The sequence below is a fragment of the Scyliorhinus canicula genome, chromosome 7 (assembly GCF_902713615.1).
Source record: "Scyliorhinus canicula chromosome 7, sScyCan1.1, whole genome shotgun sequence".
In the NCBI taxonomy this organism is placed as follows: Eukaryota; Metazoa; Chordata; class Chondrichthyes; order Carcharhiniformes; family Scyliorhinidae; genus Scyliorhinus; species Scyliorhinus canicula.
In genome coordinates this window covers 119,289,294-119,313,143 of record NC_052152.1, presented here as the reverse complement: position 1 = coordinate 119,313,143, position 23,850 = coordinate 119,289,294, and the positions used below count along the sequence as shown (strand labels likewise).

The 23,850-nt window shown below is 48.3% G+C and overlaps 1 protein-coding gene across 3 annotated transcripts in view; it reads right to left on the bottom strand.

Annotated features, from left to right (window-relative positions):
- Positions 1-322: 322 nt before the first annotated feature.
- LOC119969316 (diamine acetyltransferase 1-like) overlaps positions 323-23,850 on the bottom strand; it is a 67,769-nt gene continuing 44,241 nt past the window's right edge. The window contains exons 2-6 of one of the 3 annotated variants that reach the window (XM_038802786.1): positions 21,897-21,948; positions 21,726-21,809; positions 13,035-13,136; positions 1,041-1,081; positions 323-771 (exon numbers count right to left, since the gene is read on the bottom strand). In XM_038802786.1, coding sequence (XP_038658714.1) covers positions 601-771; positions 1,041-1,081; positions 13,035-13,136; positions 21,726-21,809; positions 21,897-21,948 — 450 coding nt within the window. In that variant the 3' untranslated portion in view covers positions 323-600. The remainder of the gene's footprint in view (positions 772-1,040; positions 1,082-13,034; positions 13,137-21,725; positions 21,810-21,896; positions 21,949-23,850) is intronic. The other 2 variants (XM_038802788.1, XM_038802787.1) reach the window with 2 other exon arrangements.

The window sequence follows — 23,850 nt, the reverse complement described above, 5'->3', positions numbered from 1 at the left end:
AGAAGATCAAGTTCGCCATTCGAGACTTTGGGGTGGGGGGGGGGGTTAACCTCGAGGTGGAAGCTGTTCATCGACCTCTTTAAGGAGTATTGAGTTGTCAATGGGGGCAGGGGGTAGTTCATTTTTCCTGTTTGGGATGGGAGATTTGGGTGAAAACCTAGAAAACGGAGGGGGGGGGGGGTGGGTGTTGGGGTGGCAGCAGGAAGGGTGGGGGATGTTTGTTGGGGTTGTGTGTGGGGAGGGGATGGTTGTTTCCTGTTGCCGCCGTTGGCTTTTGTGTTTCTTTGTTGTGCATATATATTTGAAAATGCCTTCAATAAAATCTTTTTAAAAATATAAACAGGATTTATTAACATAACGTGCCATTTCACACCTGAAGACAACTGATTAAATAGCACAAGTTTAATTACTTAAAAGCTGCTGCAATATGGTTTCTAATTAAAAGAACATTGCCAAACGATTATCTTACGGGATGTGCGCCTATATTATGTATAAAATGATCAGAAGTGAGATCTTAAATCTACAATAACCGAATAAAACGTACAATTCAGGTTCTTTAGGAAGAAACGCGTAAAGATATCTGGACTTCACTCTTCAAACTCATTCTTCAGTTGCGATTTTAACCAAGTGTTTTTTCTTAATCTCAAAGAGACGCCAACCCTCCTTCTTGGACAGGTCTGCTGCACCGAGCTTCTTGTAAAAGTTGATTGAGCGGTGGTTCCAATCTGCTACAATGAAATGCATGCTGCTACAGTGGTCCTGTACAGCAGTCTGAAAACAGAACAAAATTTACTCTCAATATTAATTATTTCACTCCGGTAGAATATCACCAAGTTCTCCCTCTCCAGAGTGGTCCCCTATTTATGCTCTTTCAATAGAACAAATCAAGGTGACAACATCCTCTGGTAAGGCATCTTGAGGCAAAAAGCAGCTAGAAAGAGAGGCCGAAAATTCTTGGGAGAGAATGGCAAGTCGGAGGATTCCTACTCCTGTTCTCATTATTAGTATCAGGTTAATAAATGGGAAACTCTTGTCTTTACCTGACTGATCCTCTTCAGAATTTCTGAACCAATTCCATATCCTGCAAAGGGAATCCAAAACATATTTAGAAGCCATGCAAATTACCTAAATAAAAAAGTTACTAAACAGGGAATGCACAAACAGTTTGTCAGACTGGACTTTGTCCTCTATTATCCCCAACAGTTGTTTTGCATTTCTCTCCAGGCTTCCCTGGGATACATGTCAGAGAATAACAAACTCCATTTGAAGTACGTCCTGTGATACAAAAGGTCAATCTATGAGTCAAGTGCAACTCTGTATCAAAGTCTTCTGTAATAATTGAATATTAGCTGGCCGATTAATGGTAGCACCAGGGTCCCAGGTTTGATGCACAGTCTGTGCAGAGTCTGCACGTTCTCCCCATGTCTGCGTGGGTTTCCTCCAGCTGCTCCAGTTTCCTCCTACAAGCCCCGAAAGACGTGCCGTTAGGTAAATTGGACATTCTGAATTTTCCCTCTGTGTACCTGAACAGGCGCTGGAGTGCGGCAAATAGGGGATTTCCACAGTAACTTCATTGCAGTGTTAACGTAAGCCTACTTGTGACATTAATAAAGATTATTATTATTAATTCTATCTCTTTGGTCGACATTAACCTGTGATTCACCTGTGCTCATAGGAGCAGACTGAAAGAAGTGTTGAATGGAGATGCACAACAGGTCATGTGTTTTCTGTGAATCAAAGCTGGTAAATATATATACAGACCCTCCCAGTTCTAACCTTCACGACTTGGGATATCCAAGTCATGACATTCGATTCAACTACTGGTACACAAGGAACACAAAACCGTGCCAGGATAAGCCAAAGGGGAATTTAGTGAATGAATTACTTTTGACATGCTGTCACCATCATATGGAGCCAACGTTGCTGCCGTCTGTCAGCAGAAAAACTGCACAAACAACAAAAAAGTTCAACAAGCAGTTACTCAGTTTTTGATGAGGAAATTCATCGAGGAAATTCTGCTCTTATCATATAAACACCATAATCCCAGCCAACCTCATATCTAAAGCTCCAAAACCTAGGATTTGGCTCCTCACTCTGCAGCGGGATCCTCGACTTTCTGACCCATAGACCACCATCGGTAAGAATAAACAACAACACCTCCTCCAAAATAGTCCTCAATACTGAGTCCACGCAAGACTGTGTGCTTAGCCCCCTACTGTACTCCCTAAACACACGACTGCGTTTCAAAATTTGGCTCCAACTCCATCTACTACTTTCCTGACGACACAACCATAGCGGGTCGGATCTCGAACAACGACGAGTCAGAATACAGGAGGGAGATAGAGAACCTAATGGAGAAGTAACAACAACAATCTATCTCTCAATGTCAGAAAAAGTAAAGAGCTGGTCACTGACATCAGGAAGCAAAGTACTGTATACACCCCTGACTGCATCAACGGGGCCGAGGTGGAGATAGTTAACAGCTTCATCACCAAATATCGGTCCTGGTCCACCCATGTCGACGTCACAACCAAGAAAGCACATGAGCGCCTATACTTCCTCAGGAATCAAAGGAAATTCAGCATGTCCACATTGACTCTTACCAACTTTTACAGGTGCACCATAGAAAGCATCCTATCTGGCTGCATCACGGCCTGTTATGGCAACTGCTCGATCCAAGTGTCATGAACACCGCCCAGCCCATCACACAAACCCACCTCCAATCCACTGACTCTATCTACACTGCCCACTGCCTTGTGAAAGCGGGCAGCATAATCAAAGACCCCTCCCTTACTCACTCTTCCAACTTCTGCCATTGGGCAGGAGATACAAAAGTCTGAGGACATGCACAAATAGATTCAAAAAACAGCTTCTTGCCTGCAGTTACCAGGCTCCTAAACTTATGGACTGATCTGATTAATACTGCACTCCAGTATGCTTCACCCAATGCATATGTATTTACATGTGTACCTTGTGTGCCCTTTTACGTGTTTTCTTTTCTTGTACTAAGTGATCTGTTTGAGCTACATGCAGAAAAATAATTTCCACTGTATCTCGGTATATGTGACAATAAACAAATGCACAAACAAATGCAATCCAATTCAATCTTTTGAATAGTGTCATAGGATTTTTTTCACATCCACCTCAGCAGGCAGATATAGCCTCTCTTTAGAATTTAGAACAGTACAGCACAGAACAGGCCCTTCGGCCCTCGATGTTGTGCCGAGCAATGATCACCCTACTCAAACTCACGTATCCACCCTATACCCGTAACCCAACAACTCCCCCTTAACCTTACCTTTTAGGACACTACGGGCAATTTAGCATGGCCAATCCACCTAACCCGCACATCTTTGGACTGTGGGAGGAAGCCGGAGCACCTGGAGGAAACCCACGCACACACGGGGAGGACGTGCAGACTCCGCACAGACAGTGACCCAGCCGGGAACCGAACCTGGGACCCTGGAGCTGTGAAGCATTGATGCTAACCACTATGCTACCGTGCTGCCCAAAACAACTCTGTTAACAACTCATCTGAAAAACAGCACCTTCAGCAGTGTAACACTTCTTCAATGGGGGCCAGTTTAGCTCAGTTGGCTGCACAGCTAACTTGTGATGCAGAGCAAGGCCAACAGTGCGGGTTCAATTCCTGTACTGACTGAGGTTATTCATGAAGTCTGTGCCTTCTCAACTTTGCCCGTCGCTTGAAGTGTGGTGATCCTCAGGCTAAATGACTACTATAGACTTCTTGTGGCGACTGTTATGGTTTTTCGGTTCGTGGGGATTTTAGTTACCAAAACAGTCCCATCGTATGGGATAAGGAAATTTGTCAGCGGAAATATGTTGAAATCTATGAAGAAGGTTGGTGGCAAGAAGATTGCAGGGGATAATCCTTCGACGAAGCCAGAAAACCCGCAAAGCTCAGCAGGAGGGAAGGTGGAGGACCTGGCCTTAGGTGTGGCTGCTCATATCATGGTGGAAATGCTGACTGGGGTGATGGCGCAGGAGCTTGAAAAGCAATTTGTAAAGCATTTTGAGGAGCAGGTGCCTTAAGCGGTCAATTGAAGAGGCACTTGGGCCGATTCAGGAGAAGCTGGAACAGACCTCGGAGACTGTGAAGGAGCATGGAGGGGTGCAAGATACAAGATACTGCGAGGCCTGGATAGAGTCGACGTGGAGAGAATGTTTCCACTTGTAGGAAAAACTCGAACCAGAGGACACCATCTCAGATTAAGGGGACGATCCTTTAAAAAAGAGACGATGAGGAATTTTGTCAGCCAGAGGGTGGTGAATCTGTGGAACTCCTTGCCGCAGAAGGCTGTGGAGGCCAATTCACTGAGTATCTTTAAGGCCGAGATAGATAGGTTCTTGGTTAATAAGGGGATCAGGGGTTATGGGGAGAAGGCAGGAGAATGGGGATGAGAAAAATATCAGCTATGATTGAATGGCGGAGCAGACTCGATGAGCCAAGTGGCCTACTTCTGCTCCTATGTCTTATGGTCTTATGCTGAATGTTGTGCAGACAACCTTGTTGCGGCAAGGGGAATGAATCACCTCATTGGAAGCTGAAGGGCGGAATTCTCCGCGAGGCCCGACACCATCGTGAAACCCGGAGAGGTTCACGACGGCGTCGGAGGCCGCTCCTGGCCCCATATTCTCCCCCCGCTGGGGGGCTAGGAGGGCCGTGCCGTGAATCTCGGCCGCTGAGAATGATGCGGCTGACGCGCCTAATGACGTCAGCCGCGCATGCGCGTGTTGGCCGGCACCAACCCACGCATGCGCGGTTGCCGTCTTCCCCTCCGCTGCACCGCAAGACGTGGCGGCTTAATCTTGCGGGGCGGCGGAGGGGAAAGAGTGCGTCCCATTGAGATGCCGGCCCGACGATCGGTGGGCACCGATCGCGGGCCAGTCCCCTCCCGAGCACGGTCGTGGTACTCACTCCCCTCTCCGCCCCGCAGAAGCCTCAAACAAGCATCTGGTGCCATGTTTACAACGGCAGCGACCAAGTATGGTTGCCGCCGTCGTGAACTGGTCGTGAACAGCAGGCCGCTCGGCCCATCTGATTCTCCGAGCGGCGTGTCACGTTTATTTTTGGGGGGGGGGGGAAGAGAATCACGGGGGGTGCCAGAGCGGCCCTCCCGCGATTCTCCCACCTGGCGTGGGAGTGGAGAATCACGCCCGAGATGTTGCTAGTGGAGGAGAGGAACAAGACTCTGAGGGCAAAGTTGGAAGACTTGGAGAGCAGGTCGATAAAATGGCACCTCAGAATGGTGGGGTTACCGGAGGGGGTGGAGGGCCCGAAGCCATCTGATTATTTTACTCAGATATTTGCCAAGCTTTTTTTTTACAGGGGAGAGGGAGACAGATGATTGTCCCCTTCAGAGTTGGATTTGGCCCACCGAGTACTCCGGCAGAAGCCTCAGGGAAATGAGCCACCACAAGCGGTGATTATTGGATTCCACTGCTTCCAGGAGCAGAAGCGGGTTCTGCAATGGGCCAATGGGCTGGTTTAGCTCACCGGGCTAAATCACTGGCTTTTAAAGCAGACCAAGCAGGCCAGCAGCACGGTTCGATTCCCGTACCAGCCTTCCCGGACAGGCGCCGGAATGTGGCGACTAGGGACTTTTCACAGTAACTTCATTGAAGCCTACCCGTGACGATAAGCGATTTTCTATTTTTCTATTTCTATGTGAATCAGGACTCGAGATAGGAAGGAAGCATCATCAGGATATACCAAGATGTTGGAGCAGAGTTGGCGAAGCAGCGTGCGGCTTTTAATCAGGCAAGTCAGTGCTATTCAGGAGTTGAGTCAGGTTTGGAGTGCTGTGGGCAGCATAGTGCAGTGGTTAGCACTGCTGCCTCACGGCGTCGCGGATCCGGTTTCGGTCCCAGCTCCTCCTCACTGTCCGTGCGGCGTTTGTGCATTCTCTGTGTGGGTCTCTCCCCTACAACCCAAAAAGATGTGCAAAGTGAATTGGCCAGGCTAAATTGCCCCAGGCTAAATTGCCCATTAAATTGGAAAAAAAAAAGAGTTGAACACTCTAAATTTATTTTTTAAAAGGTTTTAGGGGCAGCACGGTAGCATGGTGGTTAGCATAAATGCTTCACAGCTCCAGGGTCCCACGTTCGGTTCCCGGCTGGGTCACTGTCTGTGCGGAGTCTGCACGTCCTCCCCGTGCGTGCGTGGGTTTCCTCCGGGCGCTCCGGTTTCCTCCCACAGTCCAAAGATGTGCGGGTTAGGTGGATTGGCCATGCTAAATTGCCCGTAGTGTCCATAAAAAGTAAGGTTGGGGGGGGGGGGGGGGGAAGGTTGTCGGGTTACGGGTATAGGGTGGATACGATGGGTTTGAGTAGGGTGATCATTGCTCGGCACAACATCGAGGGCCGAAGGGCCTGTTCTGTGCTGTACTGTTCTATGTTTTGGAGTGCTGTGCTCGTGTTTTCTCCAGAAAAGCTGAATGGCTGCTGTATTTCCGAAACTGCAGAGACCAGAAAGAATCTGTAGTGAAAACCTCAAACTGAAAGCAAAGTTTGAAGAGAAGGCGCTTGTACTATAAGACAAACATTTGAAACAAAGACATTGATCTCTTTTACCTATTATTTTACACCCCTCTTTTTCCCTCAGTGTTTGACTGTCTTGTGTGTGTGTGTGTATGTATGTATGTGTGCAGAGCATGGGGCGGTAGGGGAGTTAGGAATTAGATATTAGTTAGCCTGTTGTTTTTGCTGCCTATTTAATTATAGTTATTAATAAACTTAATTGTGTTTATATTTAAAAAAAAGATTTCGAGTGGTGTTCCCAGCAAGGCTAAAGTGACTTTTTGGTCAAAAGACAATTTTTTCAATACGCCAGAGGAGGCAGAGGCTTTTGTCAAGGAACATGAACTTGATTGAATGGATTTGCTTGGGTCTTTATTGGGCAAAGTTGAGAGGGGTTGGTTTAGGAGAGGTTATAATTTGTATCTGTTCTATGTTTGGGATTGAGGGGGGTTCAGTTGTCGGGGGGGGGGGGGGGGGGGTAGTGATCAGGGTAACAGTATGGGGAATATATGGCCCCAGGAGGAATTGTATTACAAAGAACAAAGAAAAGTACAGCATAGGAACAGGCCCTTCAGCCCTCCAAGCCCGTGCCGACCATGCTACCCGACTAAACTACAATCTTCTACACTTCCTGGGCCCATATCCCTCTATTGCCATCCTATTCATGTATTTATCAAGATGCCCCTTAAATGTCACTATCGTCCCTGCTTCCACCACCTCCTGGTTCGAGTTCTGGCAGCGAGTTAGAGGCATCCACTACCCTCTGTGTAAAAATCTTGCCTCGTACATCGACTCTAAACCTTGCTCCTCGCACCTTAAACCTATGCCCCCTAGTAATTGACCCCTCTACCCTGAGGAAAAGCCTCTGACAATCCACTCTGTCTGTGCCCCTCATAAGTTTGTAGACCTCTATCAGGTCGCCCCTCAACCCTGTCCCAGCACTGATCCCTGCGGAACACCACTAGTCACAGCCCTCCAATTAGAAAAGCCCCCTTCCATTGCTACTCTCTGCCTTCTATGACTTAGCCAGTTCTGTATCCACCTTGCCAACTCACCCCTGATCCCGTGTGACTTCACCTTTTGTACCAGTCTACCATGAGGGACCTTGTCAAAGGCCTTACTGAAGTCCATATGGACAACATCCACTGCCCTACCTGCATCAATCATCTTTGTGACCTCTTCAAAAAATCAAGTTAGTGAGACACGACCTCCCCTTCACAAAACCATGCTGCCTCTCACGAATACGTCCCTTTGCTTCCAAATGGAAGTAGATCCTGTCTTGAAGAATTCTCTCCAGTAATTTCCCTACCACTGACGTAAGGCTCACCGGCCTGTAGTTAACTGGATTATCCTTGCGACCCTTAAACAAACGAACAACATTGGCTATTCACCAGTCCTCCGGGACATCACCTGGAGACAGTGAGGATCCAAAGATTTTTGTCAAGGCCTCAGCAATTTCCTCTCTAGCCTCCTTCAGTATTCTGGGGTAGATCCCATCAGGCCCTGGGGACTTATCTACCTTAATATTTTTCAAGACGCCCAACACCTCGTCTTTTTGGATCTCAATGTGACCCAGCTATCGATACACCCTTCTCCAGACTCAACATCCACCAATTCCTTCTCTTTGGTGAATACTGATGCAAAGTATTCATTTAGTACCTTGCCCATTTCCTCTGGCTCCACACATGGAATCCCTTGCCTATCCTTCAGTGGGCCAACCCTTTCCCTGGCTACCCTCTTGCTTTTTATGTACGTGTAAAAAGCCTTTGAATTTTCCTTAACCCTATTTGCCAATGACTTTTTGTGACCCCTTATAGCCCTCCTGACTCCTTGCTTAAGTTCCTTCCTACTTTCCTTATATTCCACACGGGCTTCGTCCGTTCCCAGCCTGCTAGCCCTTACAAATGCCTCCTTTTTCTTTTTGATGAGGCCTACAATATCTCTCGTTATCCAAGGTTCCTGAAATTTGCCGTATTTATCCTTCTTCCTCGCAGGAACATGCCAGTCCTGAATTCCTTTCAACTGACACTTGAAAGCCTCCCACATGTCAGATATTGATTTACCCTCAAACATCCACCCCCAATCTAGGTTCTTCAGTTCCTGCCTAATATTGTTATAATTAGCCTTCCCCCAATTTAGCACATTCACCCTAGGACCACTTTGATCCTTGTCCACCAGCACTTTAAAACTTACTGAATTGTGGTCACTGTTCCCGAAATGCTCCCTTACTGAAACTTCTACCACCTGGCTGGGCTCATTCACCAATACCAGGTCCAGTACAGCCCCTTCCCTAGTTGGACTGTCTACATATTGTTTTAAGAAGCCCTCCTGGATGATCCTTACAAACTCTGCCCCGTCTAAGCCCCTAGCACTAAGTGAATCCCAGTCAATATTGGGGAAGTTGAAGTCTCCCATCACAACAACCCGGTTGTTTTTACTCTTTTCCAAAATCTGTCTACCTATCTGCTCCTTTATCTCCCGCTGGCTATTGGGAGGCTTGTAGTAAACCCCCAACATTGTGACTGCACCCTTCTTATTCCTGATCTCTACCCATATCGCCTCACTGCCCTCTGAGGTGTCCTCCCCTAGTACAGCTGTGATATTCTCCCTAACCAGTAGCGCAACTCCGCCACACCTTTTACATCCCCCTCTATCCCGCCTGAAACATCTAAATCCTGAACGTTTAGCTGCCAATCCTGTCTTTCCCTCAACCAGGTCTCTGTAATGGCAACAACATCATAGTTCCAAGTACTAATCCAAGCTCTAAATTCATCTGCCTTACTCGTAATACTTCTTGCATTAAAACGTATGCACTTCAGGCCAGCAGACCCGCTGTGTACAGCAACATCTCCCGGTCTGCTCTGCCTCAGACAGAGTCTATTCCCTAGTTCTCCCCCAATGCAACCCGTCCTTCTTATACAGGTCACACCTGCCCCGGAAGAGCTCCCAGTGGTCCAGATAACGGAAACCCTCCCTCCTACACCAGCTGTTTCCATCGCGTGTTTAGCTGCTCTATCTTCCTATTTCTAGCCTCACTGGCACGTGGCACAGGGAGTAATCCCGGGATTACAACCCTGGCCGGTCCTGGCCGCAATTCTCCGCAACCACGATGGGTGGGAGAATAGCTGGAGGTCTGCTCCCGCACCTCCCGCTATTCTCCCACCCCCCGCAAAATGGCGTGTCCGGTTTTCCGACACGCCGCTCGGAGAAACGCAGGCCGCCGGCCGCGATTCTCCGACCCGGATGGGCCAAGCGGCCTGCCGTTCCCGACCTGTTCACGACAGCGGCAACCACACCTGGTCGATGCCGTCGTGAACATGGCGCGCCAGGTAAGTGTGGGGCCGAGGGGGGGGGGGGGGGGGGGGGAGATCGGGGATCGAGCACCACGATCGTGCTCGGGAGGGGACTGGCCCGCGATCGGTGCCTACCGATCTTCGGGCCGGCGTCTCAAGGGGACACACTCTTTCACCTCCGCCACCCCACAAGATGAAGCAACCACGTCTTGCGGGGCGGCTGAGGGGAAAGATGGCAACCGCGCATGCGCGGGTTTGAGCTGTCCAACCCGCGCATGCGTGGCTGACGTCATTAGGCGGCGCCGCCGCGTCATTCTTGGCGCGCCGGGCTTTGAAGCCAGAGACAAGGCCCGGCCGCCGAGTTTCCTGGTACGGCCCGCCTATCTCCCCGGGTAGGCGAGAATAGGGGGCCGGGAGAGGCTTCCGACGCCGTCGTGAACCTCTCCAGGTTTCACGACGGCGTCGGGCCTTGCGGATAATTCCGCCCCCTGTCTTTTAACTTTCTGCCTAGCTCCCTGAACTCCTGCTGTAGGACCTCATGCCCCTTCCTGCCTATGTCGTTAGTACAACGACCTCTGCCTGTTTGCCCTCCCCCTTCAGCATACCCGCTACCCGTTCGGAGACATCCTGGACCCTGGCACCAGGGAGGCAACATATCATCCTGGAGTCTCTTTCATGTCCACAGAAGCGCCTATCTGTGCCCCTGACTATAGGGTCCCCTATGACTATTGCTCTTCTGCGCTTTGACCCTCCCTTCTGAACATCAGAGCCAGCCGTGGTGCCACTGTCTCTGGCTGCTGCTGTTTTCCCCTATAGGCTATCCCCCCCGTCAGTATCCAAAGGGGTATACCTGTTCGAGAGGGGGACAACCACAGGGGATTCCTGCACTGACTGCCTGCCCTTTCTGGTGGTCACCCATCTCTCTCTGCCTGTACCTTGGGTGTGACCACATTTATATAACTGCTATCTGTGACGCTTTCCGCCACCTTCATGTTCCTAAGTGCATCCAACTGTTGCTCCAACCGAACCATGCGGTCTGTGAGGAGCTCCAGTTGGGTGCACTTTCTGCAGATGAAGCCATCCAGGACGCTGGAAGCCTCCCGGACCTGCCACATCTCACAGTCAGAGCACTGCACCCCTATAATTGACATTGCGTCAATTAATTAGTAAATTAAATTTAAAAGTTAAAAAACAAATTACTGTTAACTATATGTTTCCCAGCACTAGATTTCTCCTATAAACGTGATAGCTGAATACAGTACTCTCCGATCTCTGGCTTAGATACCCCTCTAAATTGTAATTAAGTAATTATGTTTAGGGGCGGCACGGTGGCACAGTGGTTAGCATTGCTGCCTACGGCGCTGAGGACCCGGGTTCGAATCCCGGCCCTGGGTCACTGTCCGTGAGGAGTTTGCACATTCTCCCCGTGTCTGCGTGGGTTTCACCCACACAACCCAAAGATGTGCAGGATAGGTGGATTGGCTACGCTAAATTGCCCCTTAATTGGAAAAAATAATTGGGTACTCTAAATTTATTTTAAAAATTTTAAGTAATTATGTCTAATTAGTTTAACAATGCTTAATTTTTAAATTTAGTGTAGCTTCCCAACCAGCCAATCAGGTCACAGCTTTACTGTGATGTCACTTCAGTGCCCCCCCCACCCTCCCCCCACCCCCACACACAATTTGAAAAGGTAATAAAAATAAATAAAGATCACTTCCCTTCCCAGGTTCTCAGATGCTCTCTGGTTCTCTCCCTGCAGATTAAAAGGTACAGGCCAGAAGAAAGATAGAGAACAAAACAGTAGGGAAAAAGCACCTTCTCCCACTCTGCACTGAATTACCTCACTGCACCAAATTCCAAATTCCCACTCTGGATGTGTCTCACTCACTCAGGCTGTGTCTCCTCGACTTGCGCAAAGCAATTGTAAGGGTGTTGGGCTTTGGTTATTCATCCATAGTCGGTATGGACTGGGTGGCGTTGCTTTTCTTTGTTGTTTGAGCATTGGGGGGGGGGGGGGGGGGGGGGGGGCGCGTTATCTTTGCTAGCTGTAAACATTCAGCTCGTGAACGGGAATGAGGTGGGGTGGGGAGCTGTGGTTTATCATAATCTTTATTGTCACAGTAGGCTTACATTAACAATGCAATGAGGTTACTGTTAAAAACCCTATTCACCACATTCCGGTGCCTGTTCAGGTACACTGTGGGAGAGTTCAGAATATCCAATTTGCCCAACAGCACGTTTTTCAGGACTTGTGGGAGTAAATCGGAGTACCCAGAGGAAACCCACACAGACATGGGGAGAATGTGCAGACTCCGCACAGACAGTGCCTCGAGTGTCCTGGGGTTGGTGGCTGTCTTGGATCGGTCCTGGGCCCAGGATGGCCGAAGGTGGCGAACTATGTCTTTTATTTTTAGGAATTGGTCACAGACAGTGGGTCGGGGTGGGGGGGGGGGGGGGGGGGGGGGGGAATGGGATGGTTGGGGTTTCTTTCCTCTTTTATAAATGGTATTTTGTTTGCATGGATTTGTTGATTTTGCACTTTATCAAATGAAAACAACCAATAAAAATATATATTTTAAAAATCACCATCAGTCAGCTCGCCTCAAAGGGGAAAGTAATAATAATAATCTTTATTAGTGTCACAGATATTCTTACATTGACACTACACTGAAGTTACTGTGAAAATCCCCACACTCCAGGTACACTGAGGAAGAATTCAGAATGTCCAGTTCACCTAATTCACCTCTGGTCATCCGAGACGCTGATAACTTTAATTGTTTACTTACGCCTTCAGTATTGCTCTGAAGTATTAGTCTGGATTACTCATGCCCTGCAGCAGCATTTGATCCCACCACCTTCAGACTCAGGAACACAGAGCAGGGTAACATATTTTCTAGCTTTGTAGAAGGATCATACGGACTCAAAACGTTAACTCTGTTTCTCTCTCCACAGATCTGCCAGATCTGATTTTTCCCCCCCGCATTTTCGATTTTAAGAACACATTTTCCTTTCTGGGTTCTATAGCCAGGAAACACTGCATTATATTCTGAACAGAGAAGGTGCTATAAGAAATGAAAGTTATTGTTGAAGTGAACTAAACTCAGTTTGAATGGTATTGACATCCAAAGATTAAAAACTGTGTCCATGTTGCAAACAAGTTAGCAAACATCTTTTCCAAAAATGTTATTTTTATTTTACCTCTAAATTCTTCCATGACATAGAAATCTTCAAGGTATAGTAATTTTCCAATCCAAGCATCATATGTGTAGTAGTACATTGCATATCCCACAATATTGTATCCTAAAAAAGGATATCAGATATATCAGTTTCAAGGGTTGACCAATGTATCTCCAGAACCCAGACAGAACACTATATGGAGTCCGTGCAGTCTTTTGTATGTACTCAGTCCAAGTATGTGCAGCTTTTAGGAAATAAACAAATGTGCATTTCCGTATTGCTTGTCAGAATATCCAAAATGTTTTACAGCCAATGAAGATCTTTTGAAGTTGGTCACTGCATTGAAGTGTCCGGCTAAATAACATGCTCTAGTCTTGAGTCAGACTTGAACCCACGGCTTCTGTCGCAGAAAAAAAATGCTGCCTTTGAAAGATTTAGAGAGGGAAATCTCTTGAAGGCAGGCCACCAAAAGTGGAAGAAAGAGAAGGGAGTGGGTTTACACCAAAGGCCAAGCAGAGTAATGGACAAATTGAAGGCGAGTCAGGTGGATGTTGTAGGACTGAAGTACTTACAAAAGAAAGAGAGCAGCAAGACTATGAATGGATTTAAACACAATGATGATAATTTTACACACGTTTTACATCCTCAGGACATCCCAAAGCACTTCACTTCACCAACCATTGAATCTATTCACTGTTCCATAGGAAATGCAACCAAACATGGAAACAGCAATATTGCACAAATAGCAATGAGGTAAATGATCATATCATCTGTTTTTACTTGAGGGATATACGTTGATGAGAACTACCCTGCTCCTCTTCGAAAGGTGTCCTGGGAGCTTTTACATCTATTTGACAGGGCAGGCAATTAAGGTCACATTCTATTTTATTAAATATGAACCTCCAAAGCTTTTTTAAAAAGTAATAACTTGTGGAGTGTAATGATGCTGATATGATTGACAATTTAATACTCAGCCCTGGTTGACCTAAGATTTGAGTCAACTGATATCTGGGGCGGCATTCTCTGCCCCGCTGAACCTGTTTTTTGGTGTATAGCCGGCCAATGGGGTTTCCCATTGTGGACACCCCACGCCATTGGGAAATTCGCTGGCATAAATGCGCTGTCGGCGAAATGGTGTTTAATTTCCAGATTTTACCGAGGGCGATGATGGTGCGTTTGCACCTGGACAAGGAGCAGATCATGAGGTGGGACAGGCAGACTAGGCGCTGCACCTGGGAGGGCAGTGAACTTTGAATATATCAGGGCTTGGATGCAGATCTGAACAAGAGGAGAGCGAGTTTCAATAAGGCCAAGGCGGCCCTCTTCAAGAAGGGGGTGAAGTTTGGGATGTTGTACCCGGCACGTCTGTGAGTGACTTATGAAGGCCGGGAGCTGTACTTTGGGACGTCGGAGGAGGCGATGGAATTTATCAGAGACAATGGACTGGCAGGAGAGGTGGACATTGAACTTTGGTGGAGATGCTTTGGCACTGAGTTTAATTTGTATTTGGGGCCATTGAGGCAGCATGGTGGCACAGTGGATAGCACTGTTGCCTCACGGCGCCGAGGTCCCAGGTTAGATCCCGGCTCTGGGTCACTGTCCATGTGAAGTTGAAATGAAAATGAAATGAAAATCGCTTATTGTCACAAGTAGGCTTCAAATTAAGTTACTGTGAAAAGCCCCTAGTCGCCACATTCCGGCGCTGGTACGGGAATTGAACCGTGCTGCTGGCTTGCCTTGGTCTGCTTTAAAAGACAGCTCTTTAGCCCTGTGCTAAACCAGCCCTTAAATTTAGTTAATCCAATTCATTTTTTCCAATTAAGGGGCAATTTAGCGTGGCCAATCCACCTACCTGCACATTTTTGGGTTGTGGGGGCGAAATCCACGTTTGCTCATTCTGAGTTTGCTCATTCTCCCCGTGTTTGTGTGGGTTTCGCCCCCACAACTCAAAAATGTGCAGGTAGGTGGATTGGCCACGATAAATTGCCCCTTAATTGGAAAAAATGAATTGGATAAAGTAAATTTATTTTTAAAAAAATAAAAAAAATAAAGAAATCAAATGAAAAGTATTTGGGTCCATTGTTTGGCTTCAGGTTTGCTTTTGTTCTTTTTTGGAAGATGGGGGGGTTGTTCTCTTTGATTGGGCTAGGGGAGGGGCTGTTTTTGTTTGCAGAAGCAGGATGATTGAGCAAATCAGTGGGGGTAGGATGCTAGGCACCATGGGCAGGGGTTGTTTTTTGGGGGACTGCTGGGGAGATGTACTGCTGACAGGGGAAGGGCTTTTAAAATGTAATAGGAGGAGAACGATGACTGTGGGCACCCGAGGGCAGGCCTGAGGAGATGCCGGAAGCGGGTTGGAGGCTGGCCAACGAGGGACTATGGAAGATCAGCAGGGAGGGAGGGGGTGTGTGGTAGGGCACCCCCTGACCAGGCTGATCACGTGCAACGTGCAAGGGTTGAATGGGCCGGTCAAGAGGGCCGTGTGTTCGCACATTTAAAAGATTAACGGCAGATATGGCCATGCTACAAGTGACTCACCTGAAGGTGGGGGAGCAGACTAGGCTGTAGAAAGGATGGGTTGGGCAAGTATATCATTCGCGATTGGACTCTAAAATGAAGGGGGTGGCGATTTTAATCAATAAGCGGATGCCGTTTGAAGTGGAAGTATAATGGCTGACTCTGGGGGAAGGTATGTTATGGTGAGTGGGAAACTGGAGGGGTGCCGGTGGTGTTAGTGATGTTGAATTTATGAGTCGGTGCTGGGGAGGATCCCTGACCTGGGGCTGGATTCTCCCCGGCAGGATGCTCCATTTTGCCGGCAGCCCAGGGGTTTCCCGACGGCGTGGGGCTGCCCCACAATGGGGAAACCCATTGACCGGCCAGTGAAACGGAGCATCCCGCCCCTGGAGTGAAACAGCAATGTGGCACGGCAGGGCAGAGAGTCCAGTAGTCCAGTCCCTGGACTCTCATCGGGTATTATGGGGTGGGGAACTTCAATACGATCCTGAATCCTAGACTGGATCAGTCGAGCTTGAGGACGGGGAAGGTGTCGGCAACAGCTAAGGAGCACCGTGGTTTCATGGAGCACATGGGGGGTGGGGATGTGTGTGGATCCGTGGAGATTTGGGAGACCGAGGGTGAAAAAATTTTTCATTCTACTCCCATGTACACAAGGTGTACTCACGAATAGATTTTGTGTGTTTGACAAGATGTTGTTGGCAAGGGAGGTTGATATTGAGTATTCGACAATAGTGGTGTCGGATCATGCCTCGCACTGGTGGACCTATGGGTGAGCAAAGGGGGGACCAGCGCCCCCAATGGAGGCTGGATATGGGGCTGTGGGTAGAGGAAGAGGTGTGTGAGCGGGTGAGGAAGGCCATCCGGGCATACGTGGAGATTAATGACATGGGGAAGGTTTCGGCAGGTACGGGTACGGTTTGTGAGGCACTGAAGGCAGTGGTCAGAAGAGAGTGTATTTTGATTCGGACACATAGGAAGAAGGTGGAGCGGTGGAGATAGATAGGCTAGTGGAGGAAATCCTGCAGGTGGACAGGAGATATGCGGATGCCCCGGAGGCGGGGCTGTTAAAGGAACGGCAGAGGCTGCAGATGGAGTTTGGGTTAATATCTGTAATATCTGCGGGTAAGGCAGTGGGGCAGTTGAGAAGGGTGAGAGGGGCGGTATATGAGTACGGGCAGAAGGCAAACAGGACGCTAGCGCACCAGTTGAGGAAGCAGGAGGCGGCGAGGGAGATTGGGAAAGTTAAGGACACAAGTGGGAATACGGTCTTGGACCCGGCGGAGGTAAACGGAGTGTTTAGGGACTTCTATTGTAAGCTATACGAGGCGGAACCCTCAGCCAGGAGAAGGGCATGATGCAGTTTCTGGAGAGGTTGGAGTTCCTGAAGGTGGATGAGGGGTTGGTGGTGGCCCTGGGGGCCCTGATTGGGCTGGTAGAAGTAGTGGAGGGGCTGGAGGAAATGCAATCGTGTACGGCCAGGGGTCCGGACGGGTACCTGGTGGAATTCTACGAGACATTCTCAGGGGTATTTGGTCCTCTGTTGGTAAGGGCTTTCAATGAGACAAAGGAGCTGGGAATACTCCCCCTGACATTGTTGCAGGCGTTGATCTCCCCCATTCTAAAGTGAGATAAAGATCCGGAACAATGTGGGTCATATAGACCTATTTCCCTGCTAAATGTAGATGCCAAACTATTGGCGCAAATCGTGGCCTCGGGACCAGCGCCGGCCCTAGGGTTGCTGGCGCCCCGGGCAAGTTGAACTTCGGCGCCCTTGGAGGGGGGCGGGGCCGAGAGGGGGGGGGGGCAGAGAGGGGGGGGGGGCGGGGCCGAGAGGGGGGGGGGGGGAGGGGGGGGCAGGGCCGAGAGGGGGGCGGGGGCGAGAGGGGGGGCGAGAGGGGGGCGGGGGGGCCGAGAGGGGGGGCGGGGGCGGGGCCGAGAGGGGGGCGGGGGCGAGGGCGAGCGGACCCGAGAGGGGGGCGGGGGCGAGCGGACCCGAGGGGGGGGGGGGGGCGGACCCGAGGGGGGGGGGGGAGCGGACCGAGCGGGGGGGCGGACGGAGGGGGCGGAACGGGGGGCGGGGGCGGACAGAGGGGGGGGCCGCCCTGGGGGAGTGCGGCCACCGCGCATGCGCTGGTTGGCATCGGCCCAACTGCGCATGCGCGGGACCCGCGTTTCTGGCGCCCCCTAGCACATGGCGCCCCGGGCGACTGCCCGAGTTGCCGGTGCCTTGAGCCGGCCCTGCTCGGGACTGTGTGCCAGGGGTAATAGGGGAGGACCAGACGGGGTTCGTGAAGGGGAGACATCTGGCGGCCAACATCAGAAAGTTACTTAATGTGATCTTGATGCCTCCAGAGGAACGCGAGGTAGAGGTGGTGGTGGCCATGGACGCAGAGAAGGCCTTTGATCTAGTGGAGTGGGAATACCTATGGGGAATCCTGGAGCGGTTTGGGTTTGGGCAGGGATTTGTGGACTGGGTCCAGTTGTTGTATCAGGCACCGGTGGCGAGTATGTGGACAACCGTGTGAGATGAGATTATTTTAGGTTACACCGGAGGATGAAGCAGTGGTGCGACCTTTCCCCACTGCTGTTTGCCCTGGCTATAGAGCCGTTGGCAGTGGCACTGAGAACGTCAAGGATCTGGCAGGGGATAGTACGGGGGGGGGGGGGGGGGGGGGGGAATTATGGGGATATTAGAGGAATTTGGTCAGTTTTTGGGGTATAACGAGGGGGCAGGAGAGGCAGTTGGGTGAGACACCGTTCAAGGTGGTGGTGGTGGGGGGGGGAGCTTTCGGTATTTGGGTATCCAGGTGGCGCGAGAGTAAGAACAGCTGCATAAACTGAATTTGTGTCGTTTGGTAGAACAGATGAGGGGGGGACTTTCGGAGGTGGGATGCACTCCCGTTGTCATTGGCGGGTACAGACAGTGTAAATGACGGCCCTCCCGAGGTTTCTGTTCGTCTTTCAGAACCTTCCAATTTTTATCTCCAAGGCATTGTTTAAAAAAGTTAATGCGGTGATCTCGGGATTTGTTTGGGAAGGTAAAACCCCGCAGGTGAAGAAGGCTCTATTGGAGCGGGGCCGTTGGGGTGGTGGGGCTGGTCCTTCCGAATGTTATAAATTATTATTCGGCGGCGAATATTGCGACGGTCAGGAAGTGGGTAATGGGGGAGGGGTTGGTGTGGGAGTGGGTGGAGGCGGCCTCATGCAAAGACACAAGTTTGGGGGTACTGCCGTTCTCGCCAGCCAGGTACTCCACAAGCGCGGTAGCGGTGGCAAGCCTGAGGGTGTGGGGACAGTGGAGGCAGCATATGGGGTTGGAGGGGGCGTCAGTGTGGGCACTGATATGTGGTAATCACTGGTTCGTTCCGGGGAGGGGGGGGGGGGGGGGGGGGTTTGGAGGTGGCAGTGGGCGGGGATTGAGAGATTTGGAGATTTTTTATTGATGAGGGTTTCCCGAGCTTGGAGGAGGAGTTTGAATTGCCAGGTGGGAATGAGTTCCAGTATCTGCAAGGGAGGGATTTTGTGCGGAGGCAGGTTTCGACCTTCCCACACCTGCCCCACCAGGGGCTACAGGATTAGGTGGTGTTGAGAACAGGAGTAGGAGAGGGGAAGGTAGTAGAGATCTACAGGGAATTAATGGAGGGGGAGGGAGCCCTGATAGCGGAGGTGAGGAGAAAATGGTAAGAGTTGGGTGGGGAGTTGGAGGCCGAACTGTGGGAGGAGGACCTGAGGAGAGTTTTTTAATATAAATTTTGAGTACCCAATTCATTTTTTCCAACTAAGGGGCAATTTAGCATGGCCAATCCAGCTACTCTGCACATCTTTAGGTTGTGGGGGCGAAATCCATGCAGACACGGGCAGAATGTGAAAACTCCACACGGACAGTGACCCAGAGCCGGGATCGAACCTGGGATCTGCAGTGAGACTGCAGTGCTAACCACTGGGCCACCGTGCTGCCCTGCCCTGAGGGGAGTTAATGCATCCTCGTCGTGTGCTCAGCCTGATATAATTTAAGGTGGCCCGGCTGAACAGGTTCTTCGAGGGGGCGGAGGATAGGTGTGCGCGCTGTGCGGGGGGGTTCTGCGAACCATACCCACATGTTTTGGGCATGTCTGAGGCTGAGGAGTTTCTGGCAGGGGTTTGCTGATGTCATGTCAGAAGTTTTAAAGGTGAGAGTGGTGCTCTCGAGAGAGTCCAGAGGTGGCGATCTTTGATGTGTTGGAAGACCCGGGAGCCCAGGGGGTGAGGGATGCAGATATCCTGGTCTTTGCCTCCCTGGTGGCCTAGAGACGGATCTTACTAGGTTGGAGGGACTCGGTACCCCGAAGTCGGGGGGGTTAGTGACATGACGGGGCTTCTCAGACTCGAGAAAATTAAGTTCGCCTTGAGGGGATCACTGGGGGGTGAGGGTAAGGGCAGGAGAACTAGTGGAAAGGGGGCTTGGTTATATTGTTTTGTTCTTGTTGAAACCTGATGTTTAAGATTGTTAAAATTATAAATGCCTCAATAAAATATTTTCTAAAAACATTTCCAGATTTTATTGAACTGTATTCAATTTCTCAAACTGCTGTTGTGGGATTTGAACTTGTGTCCCTTGTATTATTAGCACAGGTTTCTCACTTACTAACTTGGAACATTACCACTATACTGTTGTACTCCTATCTTCTTTTTAAAATCTATATGCTTCGAAACTACTAAACAGACAAAATGAATATTTTTAACACCTCAGCAGACATTTATCAAGAAGGTGACCAGCTCCTGAACACCAGCTCAAAACCTGTAACAAGTGTAGGTCAGGCACGCACATGCCCAACAAAAAAAAGATTCAATACATACTGTGTCACCACGAATTGAGCTATTCATTATTTAAACAAGTATTCAAAACTATCATTGAACTAATGTGTTGGTTTTAACACGGCAGATCAGAAGGATGCCACGGGTCCACCTCAAATCAGTTCTGATTTTGCCAATCACAGAGTCCCTCACCTTCTGGCAAAACTGTAAAATAGCCACTTTGTATGATTTTCACAAAAGGCAGAATACCTTATTGTAAACTTTTGCCGAGAGTACTTTTGGAACGGGAATTTCATGTAACAAGTTCTGATCTACCATGCTTGTGCGATCCTTCTTCCTCTTTTTAAAAAAAATGTTGCAAGTAGCATGTCTTTCTGGGCCTTACCTCCATTATCAAGATCATCTAATGTTTAATGGATCTTTCAGTTACCAGCCCGCCTACCCATGTACACGCCTACGGCCATGTACATGGCGAAGCTAAAGACTGTAACCTGAAGATTGGGGATAAATTAAGAGAGAATACATTCAACATTATTAAAAATAAGAACCAGATAATAAAAATATTTTAAAAAATAATAAGAACCAGATATTAAAAAAGGTAAATGTTACATTTTAGTAAATTCATTGCATCCAGCTCATCCCTTGAACCAAATCAACTTGACTTGATTACAAGAACAATTGCTCAATTATATAGCAAGTTCAAACCTTTACACAAATCTTCTGCTGCTACACAAAGTTGCTTTCAGATTGGTCTTAAAACAGGTTGAGAAGTTGGAATTCTGCAGTCATTATTGTTAAATCCAGTTTCCTTAATCCAGCAGCAGGCTTGTAAACCCAACAAGGCCTTCAATGTTTCCATGGAAACTGAATCCAGATGTCGACTTGAGACCAATATGAAAAGCCCAAACATGTTTACAAAAGAAAATCAATGTCTTTTCTAGAAACGGTCAAGATACAATCAATTGTGCTTATCTCATCTGGTCTATGAGTGCATTCACAAAATTAATAACCTCTCAACTAGTTAACCAAACAATTTTCCTTTGTGCACATCTCTGAAAGGGAAAGAAATCTTGTTAATAAGAAAAGAACCATCTCTCACTAGATAAACTAAGTACCAGTTTGATATGCAGCAGCTGTGAACCCTTTTGGAAACAATGTTAGTCATAACCTTCACAAGATCAACTGTAGCCAACATGAGTGTAGAGAAACAGCGCATTCAATAGAGATGCCGACACAAATTTTCTTGAAGCCTTTTGGTTCGTACATGCTTCACACCAGGGTTTATAAGAAAAAAATCATGTTTCCTTTATGGAATTATTCAAACAAATAAACAAAGGCCACATCAAAAACACAAAACTACCAGGCTGGTGTCAAAAAACAAAACAAAGTAAATTCTACCTTCACGAGTAGCATGTTCCGCTGGCACTTCCGCAAGAAGGCAGTGGTAAAACGGACGTTCCCCAAAGCCATCTTCAAGCAATTCTACAAAATTAATTACCAACACATTCACAACACATCAAAAAATCTCAGGAAAAGGTTGCAAGTTGATTTATATTTGATTCTTCTTACCTTTCTCCGTCAACTTCACATGATTTTCCATTTCTTCAAATTTTGCAAGTTCCTAGGAAATAACCAGAAAAGGGTGAACCTTTAATCCCCAACTCCTCAATCAATTATCGTATTTCAGAAAGGCAAATCACTGGGTTTATGTTCAGATTGACATTCTTGAGGAACGACCTGTGGGTAGCTACCTACACAATGAGAAGGGAAAAGCATAGATTTAACCCACGGTCACATACACCAATCCAAAGAGACAGGAGGCACTGCTAGATCTGGTTCCTGGGAATGAGTTGGGCCAAATGTCATTCAGAGAACATTTAGGGGGCATTGTATCACAAGGTTTAGGCTGATATTAAAGAAAATAAGCGGTGGCACAGTGGTTAGCACTGTTGCATAGAGCATCAGGAACCTGGGTTCAATGCCGACCTTGGGTGTTTGGAGTTTGCACATTCTCCCCATGTCGGCGTGGGTTTCCTCTGGGTGCGTAGGCTTCCTCTCACTGTCCAAAGATGGGCAGGTTAGGTAGGGATGCGGGGATAGGCCCTAGGTAGTATGCTGTGTCAGAGGATTGGTGCAGACTTGATGGGTCGAATGGCCTGCTTCTGCACTGTAGGGATTCTATGATTCCCTTGATGACAAAATTGATAGAAACTAAGATTCTTTTTTAAAAATTAATTTAGTTTAAGATTCTAGGGATAAAGAACAATCCAGAGTAAGTTTAATTAAGTTGGGGAAAGCCAACTTCAATGGGATAAGAATGGATCTGGGCCAAATAAATTGGAGTCAAAGGTTAGCAAGAAAGATTGTAGCTGAAAAATGGGCTACCTTCAAAGAAGAGACAGTTGGGAATAGTCAAGGTACATTTTCTTGAAAGGGAAAAAGCAGGACAAACATATCCAGAGCTCTTAAGTGTCCGAAAATATGTGCAGGTTCGGTTGCAGGGGAGTCCAGACCTAGGTAGGATGCTCTTTCAGAGGGTCAGTGCAGACCCGATGGGCCAAATGGCCTACTCTGCACTGTAGAGATTCTATGATTTCCCTGATGACAAAATAGATAGAAATTAAGATAAAGAAGAAAATAACTCTGTGCTTGTCAGGTAGTAAATACAATGGATAACCAAGTTGAATATAGAAAGTTCTGAGGTGAGGTGAAGGTGAGGTGAGGTGAGAGAAGCAAAAGGAAGTATGAAAAGAGGTCAGCAGTCAACATAAAAAGGAATCCCAAAGTCTTCTGCAGGCATATAAGGGTGGTAAGAGGATTCGGTGGTAAGAGGATTAGGGACCAAAAAAGCAAAGTACATGGAGACAGAGGGCAGAGCTGATGTATTAAATGCCAAGGAAGCAGAAATCATGCAGGCATGGTGAAAAAATAGGTAATTGTGTCAGTGGAGGGGCTTACAAAAGGTGGTGTTAATGAATAGGCTCTTTGTACTAAAAGTGGAAGAGGCACCAAGACCAGATGAGGTGCATCCAAGGATACTGAGGGAAGTGAGAGTGGAAATTTCAGAGACACTAGCCATAGATGCAAGGTGATGAGAAAGGATTGGAGAAACATTACATCCATACTATTTTACACTTACTAAAGTTAATCAATTCAGTGCTACACAACAGTTCTACGAGTACAGTTCCAGCTCGTGGGATAAAGGGACAGTGGCAACATGGATATATAAATTGGCTGAGCGACAGCAAACAGAGAGTACTGGTTAATGGACGTGTTCAGGCTGGAGGAAGATTTGTGATGGCGTTCTCCAGGGGTCAGTATTGGGACTCTTGCTTTCCCTGATATATATTAGCGATCTAGATCTTGGTGTGCAGGGCACAATTTCAAAATTTGCTGGCGATACAAAACCTGGAAACATTGTGAACTGTTAGGAGGATGGTGTAGAACTTCAAACAGACACAGACAAGTGGAATGAGCAGATAGGGGTCAGGTGAAGTTCAAAGCAAAAAAAAATGTGAGGTGA